The sequence below is a fragment of the Microtus pennsylvanicus genome, chromosome 14 (assembly GCF_037038515.1).
Source record: "Microtus pennsylvanicus isolate mMicPen1 chromosome 14, mMicPen1.hap1, whole genome shotgun sequence".
NCBI classification, from domain to species: Eukaryota; Metazoa; Chordata; class Mammalia; order Rodentia; family Cricetidae; genus Microtus; species Microtus pennsylvanicus.
In genome coordinates this window covers 69985614-69998618 of record NC_134592.1, presented here as the reverse complement: position 1 = coordinate 69998618, position 13005 = coordinate 69985614, and the positions used below count along the sequence as shown (strand labels likewise).

General features: G+C 36.7%; 1 protein-coding gene across 1 annotated transcript in view; it reads left to right on the top strand.

The window, feature by feature from the left end:
- The window catches only part of Meox2 (mesenchyme homeobox 2), a 52581-nt gene extending 39580 nt beyond the window's left edge, over nucleotides 1-13001 (top strand). Inside the window, exons 2-3 of the mRNA XM_075947503.1 lie at nucleotides 5146-5318; nucleotides 11628-13001. Coding sequence (XP_075803618.1) covers nucleotides 5146-5318; nucleotides 11628-11852 — 398 coding nt within the window. The 3' untranslated portion in view covers nucleotides 11853-13001. The remainder of the gene's footprint in view (nucleotides 1-5145; nucleotides 5319-11627) is intronic.
- The last annotated feature ends 4 nt before the right edge of the window (nucleotides 13002-13005 follow it).

The following is a 13005-nucleotide window of genomic DNA, read 5'->3' as shown; positions in this document are numbered from 1 at the left end:
GAGGGAAAACTGTGGTTAGTAGGTAAAATTAATGAAAAAAGTGTAGTGTAATAAATATTTTATTTAAATAAAGTAAAAATTTTTAAAACTTTACTTTTTTGCACTTTTATAAGCTTAACTGGCCACATTTTAATCAAATCCAAGTTTATAGGCAGCACTATGGGCCAAACCTGGGGGCTTATAAATATACAAACATTCTGCCTTTGAGCTACACCCTTAGCTCCTGGTTTTATTTTCTTAAACTTTTATTCAATACATTTTGATCATGTTTTCTCCTTTCCCAACACTTCCCAGATCTTCTGCAACTCCTGTCCACCCCACTTTATTTTCTCATCTCTGTCTCTTTCTTACACACACACATACACACATACATGCATGCTCACATACAAACACATGATGCCAAAACAAGCAACGAAAATGGAAACAAATCAAAAATCCACAACAAAACACATATCAAAACAAACAAGCAAAAGACCAATAAGACAAGCGAATAACAAACAAAACCATGACCACAACCACCAACAAAGAACATGCCTAAACAAAGAAAAATGAAACAAAAAATAATGCAATTACCATTGAATTCATTTTGTGTTGGGAACTCTTCATGGACCTCCTGAGAATCCTTGGTATTCTGGGCATCCCTGGTATCCTGGGCATCCTGAATATCACTGGCATCCTTGACATCTTAGAATATAGGTGGATGCTGCTCATTCATTTCCCAGCCATCATACCCAAATAATCACACAGAAACTTTATTAATTACAACACTATTTGGCCAATGTTTTAGACTTCCTCCTAGCTATCTCTTATAACTTAAATCAACCCTTTTCTATATTCTGTGTATCACCATGAGGCTGTGACTTACTGGGTAAATTTATTTCCTAACTCATTGTTATGAGCAAGTAGAATGATGGAATAATTACTTCATTCAAATTGGCCAAAATTTCTTTGACTACCATCATCTTAAAATTACCAAAAATAAAAGGAAGAAGCAAGAATAAATATTGTATTATACTGCTTTGCTTTCCAGTGTATTTTAGGAATGCAAAGAGCTGCCAAAGCAAGTCATTGCCTGCCCCGGAAAAGCAGCCATATATGAAGGGACAGAGCTTAGGTGGATGCATTTCTGTAACGTAAATTTTGAATTTCTTGTTTTCAAAAATTTCATACCTACTACATTTATCAAATTTGTGTCATTTATTAAATTTGTATTGTTTAGAAACTATTTTTCAATGTTACCTTTTTGCAACTTCTCTCTGTTTCTGTCTTCCAGATTCCCTAGAGAAACATTTGAACTTGACTTAATTCATTATTTTCTTTTGAGTATGAGATTTGTTGAATTGATGTTGAAATATTTCTGGAAATCAGAACTATTTGTCATTCTAAAATAAAATCACTTCATTTCAGTATTTTATAGCCATAGCTAAATTATAGACTCTATGCTTGCCATGTTTTCTTATTTATCTTACATTAAATAGTATTCTGTACCATGGATGAGCATATTGATTCTACATATCTCTTGTCTTTAAGAAAAATGTCTTTTAGCTTCCTTTTGTTTTCAGAAAAATAAAATATCACACCGGGAAAGTTCTAAACATTAGACAGAAATGATTCTTGGAGGGCAGCTTCAGTCCTTCACAGATGCAGGGCAGGCTTCTTCAATTAGCAAAGTCCCAAAATCTTCAATTAGACAAAGGATAGGGATTTGGGCCTGCCAAGAAACCTGAAGACATAAGACAACATGCCCTCAGTGCAGCAAGGATGCTAAGGTGTACCCATTGGTACACAAAAGTGTCTGAAACAAAAAAAAAAATAGCAGTTGTACTATTTCATGCTGGGATCTATTGTGGAATTTTTGAGATTGTGTTTATGGTGGTACAGAAGAAATGAAGGCAGTTTGATTCTAGATCTCACCCCCCACACACACACACACAACACCACCACTTGGAAGAGGATGTGGAGAAGACAGAGCTTTGCCTTAGTTGAAACAGCTGTGAAACATTTGGAAGCTGAGGTGAAATTTGCCAAAATCCTCATCCAAGCTTCCTACCCATTTTCCAGCAAAGAATAGGCGGTCAAGTGATAATAGGGGGGGATTTGGGTTTAGCAAGTGATAACTTTGTAAAGCATAAAGAAGTAATTTAAATTCAAGATTACTGGAAACGCAAGTCCAAAGGATGCTATTCTAAAAAGCATTTTTCTTTTTTATTGATTTTATTGAGCTCTACACTTTTCTCTGCACCCTCCCTTCCTCTCCCCTTCCTTTCAACTGTCTCCCATGGTCCCTATGTTCCCAATTTACTCAGGAGATCTTGTCTTTTTTACTGCTCATGTAGATTAGATCCATGTATGTCTCTCTTAGAGTCCTCATTGTTGTCTAGGTTCTCTGGGATTGTGATTTGTAGACTGGTTTTCTTTGCTTTATGTTTTAAAACCACTTGCGAGTGAGTACATATGATAATTTTCTTTCTGGGTCTGGGTAAAGATTAGGAACATTGTGGATTAATAGGACACCAGTATCATATGTCCCACCATAAAAGTGTGCAGTAGATAAAGGGTCAATTGTGATACCTAACTCAATTGCTATTCCTCTCCAAGAAGCACATAGCTGCTCTTCATGTTAGCTTCAACTCCATGATTACTTCCGTGCTTGTTGAAAATATAAGTGTGCAAAGCTCACTTCATTTTGTTCAATGGACTCCCCTTCCTTACAATTTTGCGTAGGGATTGGTCATTCCATTAACTGTTTTTAGATTGAAATACTGCATTATAGCAAGATTTTTGCTGAAATCCAGCCACTATCTATATAAGCCTGGTGCTGTGCATCTCTTGCCACAATGATTGTCTGTATAAGCATATCACATGTTTTGTATGTATGCAAGGTATTTGTTAGATACTCTGGAATATTTCAAAAGCTAGAGGAGAGCGATGTCAATGAAAGAAAAATAAATACCAGTTAATAAGTTTCTCTCAATGTGAATTTGTTCATTCATGCTTACTTACGGGAATGTGTGAGCCATTAGTCATTCATACTGAACTAGACGAAGCATGACTCATTCAAGCTGAGCACCTCATGAGAAAAACTTGCTACTTTGCAGTCAGCTTTCATAGTTGCTTTTCTGAAGGGAAAGAAGAAAACATTGTCTACATACAAATAACCACAAGCCAAGATCTCGGTGAGAATGACTGCAAGCTGGCAAAAATCTTGAGTCATGTGAACCAAGATAGTCTTAGAAAGGACTTGAAGCTGAATATTCCATACTGTGACTTGAGTTTAATGTCTGCCAGAGTAGCCTAGGGAGCAAAAATGCTATCACCTGGAATAGCTCCATGCTACAACAGTGTGAGTGTTGTCAAATATGTAGTTTAAAGCCAAGTGCGTGATGAACTATCGGTTCTACTTTGAGCCAGGTATGTTGGCGTCATGTAAGCATAACTACCTGTGAGCTGTCACCTATTAGAAACTCACCTAGGTCCTGTGGTGTCAGATCCTGCATAATCAGACTGCATTTCATAAAACATTCCTTAACCTGAAGAAGAAAGCTGTCTGACCTTCACCAGCCAGGATGAGGATCCTAGCCAATATGGAAAGTAAATGACAACTTGGAAATGTGGTCATAAGTGACAAGAAGTCAGAGAAACTTCCTATAGGACCATTAACATAAAAGGAGTAGCCAAGTGTGAAAAATGTAGGCGAGAAACCATTGCTATTGCAGCTGCTGTGAGAAAAATCACATCTGGCCAGCTAAGATTTAGATAAGATTCAATCAAAATTGGTTGCCTTAAAATTTCCTGGAGAGTGGGTTTTCATTTTGCAGGGACTTCTCTTACTAGCTGGATTCCCTTTAGGTTTATAGAAAGGAAAAGAACCAAAACAAAAAATACCTCATTAATAAGTACCACTGGACTCAAGGCAACTGCCACTGAAGAGATAATTTCTCAATCATATTGTATTATATTTATGTAATTAAATAGCAATTAAGATATCATGCTTATATTTTTAATTAGTCATTATTATTCCTTCATCACTTTTCTGGACTTACGGGAGACCTCCTTGTACTGGATAGTACAACACAAGTCATGTATAGATGGTAAACATCAACAAGAAACCAGCAACGATATTCAGGAAAAGACTTGCATGATCTTTTGTTCATTATGTTGGTATTTCACTGAGGATAAATGTGCCATGAATTTCTTGAGTTGGATTTGCCTGCTTTCCATGTCTTTATGGTGACTGAAGATTAACTTTTCTATGATACGCAAATTCTTTGTTTTAGTTTATAGAATACACTTTCAAGCCTACCTATCAGGGACATTAAAAAGCTAAATAAAACATTCTGCATTCTGTTTTTTAATTCCCGAATAGAAACGTTGATTGCTATGTTCCAAATGACTGTTGTGATTTTACATGGTGTTGAAGATTTGATATGGATAGTTGATGTTTGGTATGTACATCAGGTGCTTTTCATGCATGTACAATAAAAAATTAAAACTTCTTGCATAAGTCATATGGACAGACTTTTGTTCACACATTTCCTATTGAACAAAGTAGCAGGCACTATAAGAGAAAACTATGGTTATTTGCATTAAGGAACTAAAATAAAAATAAAACGAACAGTCAATTCTGCAATACTCTTCATATGCTTTGTCTAAACTTTAACTGTTTTTAAAGATTTATTCCTTTTTATATTTGTGTGTGTGTATACACAATCATTGCTTCTTTGAAAATTCCGCATTCTCTCATATTTAGATTTTATGTACATGTAGAAATACAAATTTTATTTCTACAATTTATTAGACCAGTACCATTTTAGAAGTTAAAAATTGTAGTTAGTGTTTATAGATGTGTTAAGAACTCTTCTAATTGAGTTCTGGGTTAGAAAACAGGAAGAGAGAAGACACACACACACACACACACACACACACACAGAGAGAGAGAGAGAGAGAGAGAGAGAGAGAGAGAGAGAGAGAGAGAGAGAGAGAGAGAGAGAGAGCCTATCTTACCCTATGGACATGGGATCAGTTTTACTGTCACTTTGTCTAGAAACACACTTGGAGAAGTAGATACTCAATAACTGTGTATTGTATGATTTCACACATTTCCATGACTCTGCTAACACAATCTTCTTGCACTTTCCCCCCCAGACTCCCAGGAAGGAAATTACAAGTCAGAAGTGAACAGCAAACCTAGGAAGGAAAGGACAGCTTTTACCAAAGAGCAAATCAGAGAACTCGAGGCAGAATTTGCTCACCATAATTATTTGACCAGACTGAGAAGATACGAGATAGCAGTGAATCTAGATCTCACCGAAAGACAGGTAAAGTGGGCGTCATCGTGGTATGACCTTTTATATTGCTATGACTGAGCAATCTTCGTGTTAATCTGGATTTATGGTTTACAAATAGCAATTGGAAGTATCTACTATTTGGTGATAAAACTTTTGTTCAGCAAAATGACGAAATTGAGAAAAGAACAAATGATATTTGAATGAAAGGTGCTTTTGCTGAGTTTTTAATAAGAAATGTCTTGTGATGGCAATATTCCTCTGTTTATTTTAAAAACACAGTTTGTTTTACATAATGTAGATAAATGGTAAAATATTTTCCATGTTTATATTCAAGCGCTCCTCATCTGGTGTAATAAAATATTAGCTGTTTGTACAGGTCAGGATAGGTCATGCTGTGTCACAATAGAACATTAACCTTTAAAACTAAATAGCATAAAATAAAATAAAATCTTGATGGTTTATTTTCTACATGAGTTGTACAAATCCAGCACTCTGAATAGTCACTCACAGTTCTTGGAACCCTAACATGAGGTGCTATTCCTAATCACAGAAGGTGATCACCTGGAATTGGTAGTTCCCTGACCTCAAGAGGCATTCACCTGGAATTGATTCATATCCCATTGGCTTTCACATGTTCTGAACTAATCAATGGGTGTAGCATAGGTGCAAGAAGGTTGGGTAATGATTGGTAGCAAGGACACACAAGTCATTGGAAAATACTTGTTCTTTATTAATCAAAACACCTTAAAATGGTATTTATTATAGAAATTCAATAGTCTGCTATTCACTCAAAGAATGCTTTGAAAGTATTAATGATCCACATGTCCAATTAATAAGAACTAAATAATATATTTAAATCATTTGCTTTATAGACTCCTTTATTGGGTTTTATTTGGATGGAAAACTCACTTGTTCTGTTAGCAGTCAGAGAGTATGCCCTGTGTTAATTCATATTTACTCCAGGAGAACTCAGCTTTCAGATGGTTAACAGCCTTGCTACTTAGAAAAACATTCCTGAAAGGCAAATGCAAACATCTTTATGGACAGTGCAATTACAGCAGGAACTATTAGGGCAAGAGGTTTACTTCCTCTCTCACTGTACTTGCCTCCCCCAGGGGTCCCACTGGGACCAGGGAAATACCAGCAAGTGTGGACCAATGACTGTCATACTTTATGATAGCAAGGAACATTATCTAGTTTCATAAATCAAGTTTTTTCTGCTAAATTTTAGGTTTCAGCTTCTGTGGCTTATTTCTGGTTAGAGAAAATATACAAAGGAACACTTTTATGTGGTTTTATTTATTGGCAGTTTATATTTTACTAAATATTATGACTAGTTCCTGAGTTCTGGAGTAGCACATTTTCTTCCTCTGAATCACACACAAAGTTCCCTCTGTGAATGTGTAGCACTTGGCACTTCAGAAAGCAGAATCTAAAACCTATATCGTCAGATAGTTGATCTATTTTAATGTGTTTATCTGGGAACAAGGATGTAAAGAAGGGGGTAAATTACACATTAGTGTATGAAGAAAGCATGAACTTCAGGAAAGACCCCATGTTTTAGAAATACGAAGAAAATTGGAAACTAGTGTTTACTTCCCATCTACACAATGATGTAAGGAGCCCTGAGCTCTCACCAAGAGCAAGGCGAATGCCTGTGCTTACTCACATAGAGATGGGCCGTCATCGTTCATTACTCCATCAGAGAAAACAAATTTCACATTTGTCTAAGAACAATTTAACTTTAGAAGAGGTTCTGTAAACTGATGAAAATGTAGAAGGTATTTTAGATAATTATTCTTTCTTCCTAACTGACACATAGATTGAATTATATGTAACAGTTTTATATTTATTTATGTGTGTGTATGTATACCTTATTTGAAATCTTAATTCTTTAAAGGTCACTTTAATTTTAACTCAGTTTGTTGCTTCTGTGTAATGAACCATCCCAAATATTAGTAAATTCACACAACAGCCAACTTTAAGTTTACTTAGAATTTTGTGGGTCTGGGTTTTGGAATGGTTCTTTGCAATCTTTCCTACATCCTACCCAGAACTGCAATCTTGGATCCAGTAACTAAGTGAAGTCTGAAGCTATTTAAGAACAGTTGGTCTTCTTGGAGTTTTGCTTCTAATCAGGCAACCTGGGCTTCTTCAGAATGGGAAAATTGCTCTTAGGAATACTGAGGAAAAAAACTCTGACCTGTAAGGCATCCTAAAGTGTCTGCTTATTAGCCGGGCGGTGGTGGCGCACGCCTTTAATCCCAGCACTAGGGAGGCAGAGGCAGGCGGATCTCTGTGAGTTCGAGACCAGCCTGGTCTACAGAGCTAGTTCCAGGACAGGCTCCAAAGCCACAGAGAAACCCTGTCTCAAAAAAAAAAAAAAAACCCAAAAAAACAAAACAAAAAACAAAAAAAAAGGAAAAAGAAAAACCAAAAAAAAAAAAATGTCTGCTTATTACATGTTTACCAATGACCCCTGATCAAAGTGGCCAAGTTCAGTGTCAAGTCAAGAGTCATTAGAAGTCTTCCCAAAGTGATCTAGCATTGGTCTTATAAGAAAAATAGAAAATAAAATAAAAACATAAAGCAAATTGAAAAAATCACAACAAAACATTGGAGAGATAATTGCTCTCTGTAATTCTTCCGGCAGTTGTTGTTGACTGGTGATAAGTTCATTAGATTTTAAATGCTTAATTAAAGCTAATTATATAGAGGAACATTGTCAGAAAATGCCAAATTTTGAATGCAAAAAAAGTATGAAGGAATATCCAAGACAGGATAATTAGAAGTTTCTTTTCTTTTCTTTTCTTTTCTTTTCTTTTCTTTTTTGTTTTTGTTTTTTTGAGACAGGGTTTCTCTGTAGCTTTGGAGCCTGTCCTGGAACTAGCTCTTGTAGACCAGATTGGCCTTGAACTCACAGAGATCCACCTGCCTCTGCCTCCCAAGTGCAGGGATTAAAGGCGTGAGCCATCATCACCTGGCGGAAGTTTGTTTTCTTATAGTAGAAAAAAAAAAACCATCTACTTGGGGCACAAATAGAAGGAAATGTGTTTATCTCAGATTTCATCATGGTGGGTTTTCAGCAGACTCTGAACAACACAGGTATATAGAGAGGGCTTGCTATTCACTTGCATGTTAGATAAATCCATTGATAACACAGATATTTGTTGAGTTGGTTGTTAGAAAGAAAATCTGTCAAATTAAGCTGCAGAGTCCATGCTCTAGCTCACAGGATGGGAAAAGTGAGTACATTTTAACTGTGGCAAAGGCTGCTGAATTTAATCATGGACTGGGAGGAGAAGGTTCAGTGTTGTACCCAATGTGAACTTTATTCTTATGTTCATCTAGTGTCTTAAATTGCAAATCTTAGAATTTTATTTTCAGTTCATGTGACGAACTTATTGTGCTGAATTCAGAGGAACAAAACATATGATTTAATAATCATGTTTCCTATTCTTGGGGATATAAAGGAAATTTTTTCAATGATCTTGGAGAGTCACTCCAGAGAAATATTTTTTTTGTTTTTAATTTGGCTTTTTAATGTCATAGCCATAAACTCATAAGATACCTTCAATATTTGTGTTCTTTAAAATGAGATGAAGACCATGATGGGTTCACCCAATGAAACAGTCTACCTGAGCTAATAGGAGCTCACAAACTAAAGCCAGACTGGGAAAGAACAAGCATTGGATCAAACTAGTCCATCTAATTGTGGTTGACAGTTGTATGGTTGGGGCAGACTAAGGGGACACTGGCAGAGGCACCAGGATTTATCCCTAGTGCATGTATTGGCTTTTTGGGAACGTGTTCTGTCTGGATGATGCCTTGCTCAGCCTACATATAGTAAGGAAGGCCTTGGACCTTCCCCAACGCAATGTGCCTTACCCTCTCTGAGAAGTGGATGGGGGTAAGGTGGGGGGAAAGGTGGAGGGAATAGGATGGGGGGAAGGAGTGGGAACTTGGATTGGTATGTATAACAGCAAAAAAAAAAAAGATAGTTTGTTTTCTTTCTTTTTTTTTTTTTTTGGTTGGGAGACTTTTGATGGCTGTTTCTATTGTTTCCATTTCCTTAGCAATTATAGGTCTATTTGCTTCTCTGGTCTTGATTTAATTTTGGTAAGTGATATTTATCAAAATATTGACCATTATCTTTAACTTTTCAAATTTTGTGGAGTACAGGTGTTTTGAAGTATGACCTGATAATTCTCTGGATTTCCTCCATGTCTGTTGTTATGTCTGCCTTCTCATTTCTAATTTTGTTAATTTTGATATTCTCTCTCTGCCTTTTGGTTAGTTTGGACAAAGATTTGTCAATTTTGTTGATGTTCTCATATAACCAACACTTTGTCTCAGTGATTTTTTTATATTGTTTATGTTTTCTTTGTTTCTATTTTATTGATTTCAGCCATCAATTTGATCATTTCCTGCCTGTCTTCTTGTTCTCTTGGGTGACTTTGCCTCTTTTTGTTCTAGAGGTTTCCAATGTTCTATTAACTCACTAGAATTGGATTTTTCCAGCTTTTTTATGTAGCATTTAGTGCTATGAATTTTCCTCTTAACTGTTTTCATTGTGTTTCATAAGTTTGGGTATGTTGTGCAGTCATTTTCATTGAATTTTAGAAAGTTTTAATTTCTTTCTTTGTTTTTTCCTTGACCCATTAGTGACTCTGTTGAGCATTGTTTAATATCCATGTGTTTGTGGGCTTTTTGAAATTACTGTGGCTGTTGGATTCTAACTTTAAGCTGTGGTGATCTAATAAGATACATGGAATTATTCCAATTTTTTTTGTATCTGTTGAGGTTTGCTTTGTTACCTAGTATGTGGTCAATTTTAGAGAAGATTCCATGAGGTGCTGAGAAGAAGGTATATTCTTTTATGTTTGGATGGAATGTTCTATAGATGTCTGTTAAGTCCATTTGTGTCATAACATCTGTTAGTTCCCTTGTTTCTCTGTTAAATTTCTGTCTGGCAGACCTGTCCAGTGGTGAGAGTGAGATGTTGAAGTCTCTCACTAATAGTGTATGTGTCTTAATGTGTGATTTAAGCTTTAGTAATGCTTCTTTTACAAATGTGGGTGCCCTTGTATTTGGGGCATAGATGCTCCCCTTACAGGTACCGTATATTAGTAAAAATTGAGAATGTGATAACAGTTCAAAATGTTTTTGATACAAAAGAATAAGGTATTTTTCCATCATATATGAAAGTGTATTTTTGTCAGAGGTGTAGGAGTTTGGTGAAGACATAATGCTTAATATGAGTTACAACATGGAGAATGGCTGTCATGGGAAGTGGATGGACTGTTTAACAAAGTGGCCCTCAACAGATTGTAGAAGGGTCTACAAAATACAAAAAAGATAACCGTAAAGTAATTTAGTGCAAACCAGGAAAAAAAAAACCTAACGTAAGAATCAAGAGGATCATACACACGATAGTTTACTTTAGCAGAGATTTTATTTAAAAAAGCATAAGAAGTAATCCATTATTAGAAAAATAGGACGGGCAAATCCAATGCTTGGTAAGTATGTTTATCAATATGAAATCATGACTGGACCAACGAGGACACTAGCCTCGGGAAACCTTCTCTGTCCTGGTATGAGAATGAACTTCACATTCTCTTTAGCCCTTTGATTAAGTTGCTGGGGCTCATCAAGGGGAGTCACGCGTAAGTGCTAGGAATTTTCACTGTGGCAGCATTTTTAGCCATTGTTAGATGATATTCGCAAAGTAAATGCTAATAAGCTCAAGAAGGCCGGCAAAGAAGATCCACTTTCTGTAGAACACTAAGACAACAAGTGTCCAGCAATTATGTCAACAGACAGTCCCCAGCTTAGCAATGGTGAGCTCAAGAGCTTTCTTCATTCAAGTTTTATTGGGGCAGCATTCCTTAAAAATTAAGAAGCATGTGGACATTTGCTGGTGTGAAGTATGACTTCTTTTCCCCATGGATGTGAGTGGGTTTGCTGAGATATTCAGAAGTTCCCATTCAAAAGATTGGGAACATTTGTAGTGAATAGGGCCCTTCCAGAGGCCAATTTATCACCAGATAAACCAGCATATATTCCGTGGTCAAGAAACCAAAGAAGAGCTGCAGAGACTAGATAAATGTATGACAGAGGCATATATTTATAGATGTAAATTAGTCCAATGTTTCTGAACAAACTTCTCCATCTATCTCTGCCTATTTTTCATTTGTTGGGATTTATGAAATATATTTAAGGGCTCTCTAAGAATTTTCAATTACCACATAATCACTGCACCATGGCATCTGCGTGCAGGTCCTTGAGGAACTAGGTGTCGGTGCCTTCTTTGTCTTATTTATTCCTTTCTTCTTCCAGGTGAAGGTGTGGTTCCAGAACAGGAGAATGAAGTGGAAGCGGGTCAAAGGAGGACAGCAAGGAGCCGCAGCTCGAGAGAAGGAACTGGTGAATGTGAAAAAGGGAACCCTTCTGCCGTCAGAGCTGTCAGGGATTGGTGCGGCTACCCTCCAGCAGACAGGGGACTCTCTAGCAAATGACGACAGCCGCGACAGTGACCACAGCTCAGAGCACGCACACTTATGATATATACAGAGACCAGCTCCATTCTCAGGAAAGCACCATTGTGACGGCAAGCCTTACCCGAACATCGTTTACATGGCAGAGGACTGTGGCAGTGTTGCTTTGATAGAATCAAATGCAGGCATCTCAAGTCTTGTTTCCCATGATCCATAGAAGGTTTACACTAAGTGCCTCTTATGGAAGATGCTTCCACAGTGAAATTGGAGAAGGGAAACTGTTCAAATACATTTGTTCCTATGTATGACAGAGAGGGAGACGAGTAATTGCTTTGGCTTTCTCTGGAAATTAAATGCTACCGAGAACCAACTTGGTAAGAAGTTTTTATCCAAGACGTCTCCAGGGTGAAGATGTTAACAATTAAATATGCTTTGAACATTCCAGTTGTCCCAGGTCACGTGTGTGACACTGGGTAGGTATTTGCTTTTGCTTGCACTGAAAGTTAAACTGCTATCCAGTTAACCCATGAAACAGTTTATCCTGAAGAGCCACAGTGCCTGAAATCACTAAGAGGATTGAAATTGTATTCAAACTCTGTATATATTACCCCTAAATCATTTTCCTGTCTTCACTAATTTTAGCAAATGCATTCATATTAGCTGATGAAAATAGGCTCTCCCATTGACAATCCCAGCCAGCTTCCTGTATTTTTACACATTCTTGTGAGTCACAGGCAATCAGTATGCGCTTCCTTGTGTTCAAGTAGAGAAAACGCAGTAGTCTGTCTGATAGGACATGTTCTTGTAGCACAGACAAAACAAATCTCCTGTTGCATTTACTATCAACTGCTGCTGACAAGTTATAGAACTTAAATAGCCCCTCAATCCCTCCTCTCTTATAGCTTCAAAAGCCTTAGGCTCATAGGCAAAACAGTTACCTTGCAGAAAGAGTCTTGTGTGGCAAATGTCTAATTTTGTATCTTTAACTAGTGAGTGTTTAGGGATGTGATTCAGTTAACAGGGAAAGGGTTCATTCCTCATTGTTTATGACATCAAACCAAGTGCCAAACAAATCTAATTCTTCAAGAGTATGGATGAGAAATTCTGAATGTCTGAAAATTAGACTCAGCAAAACACATTATTTTTCATATGCTCTATATTCATGCAGAACAAGTCTTTGTATTTTGTAAAAAAAATGTTGAATAAATGATCTTTCAAAT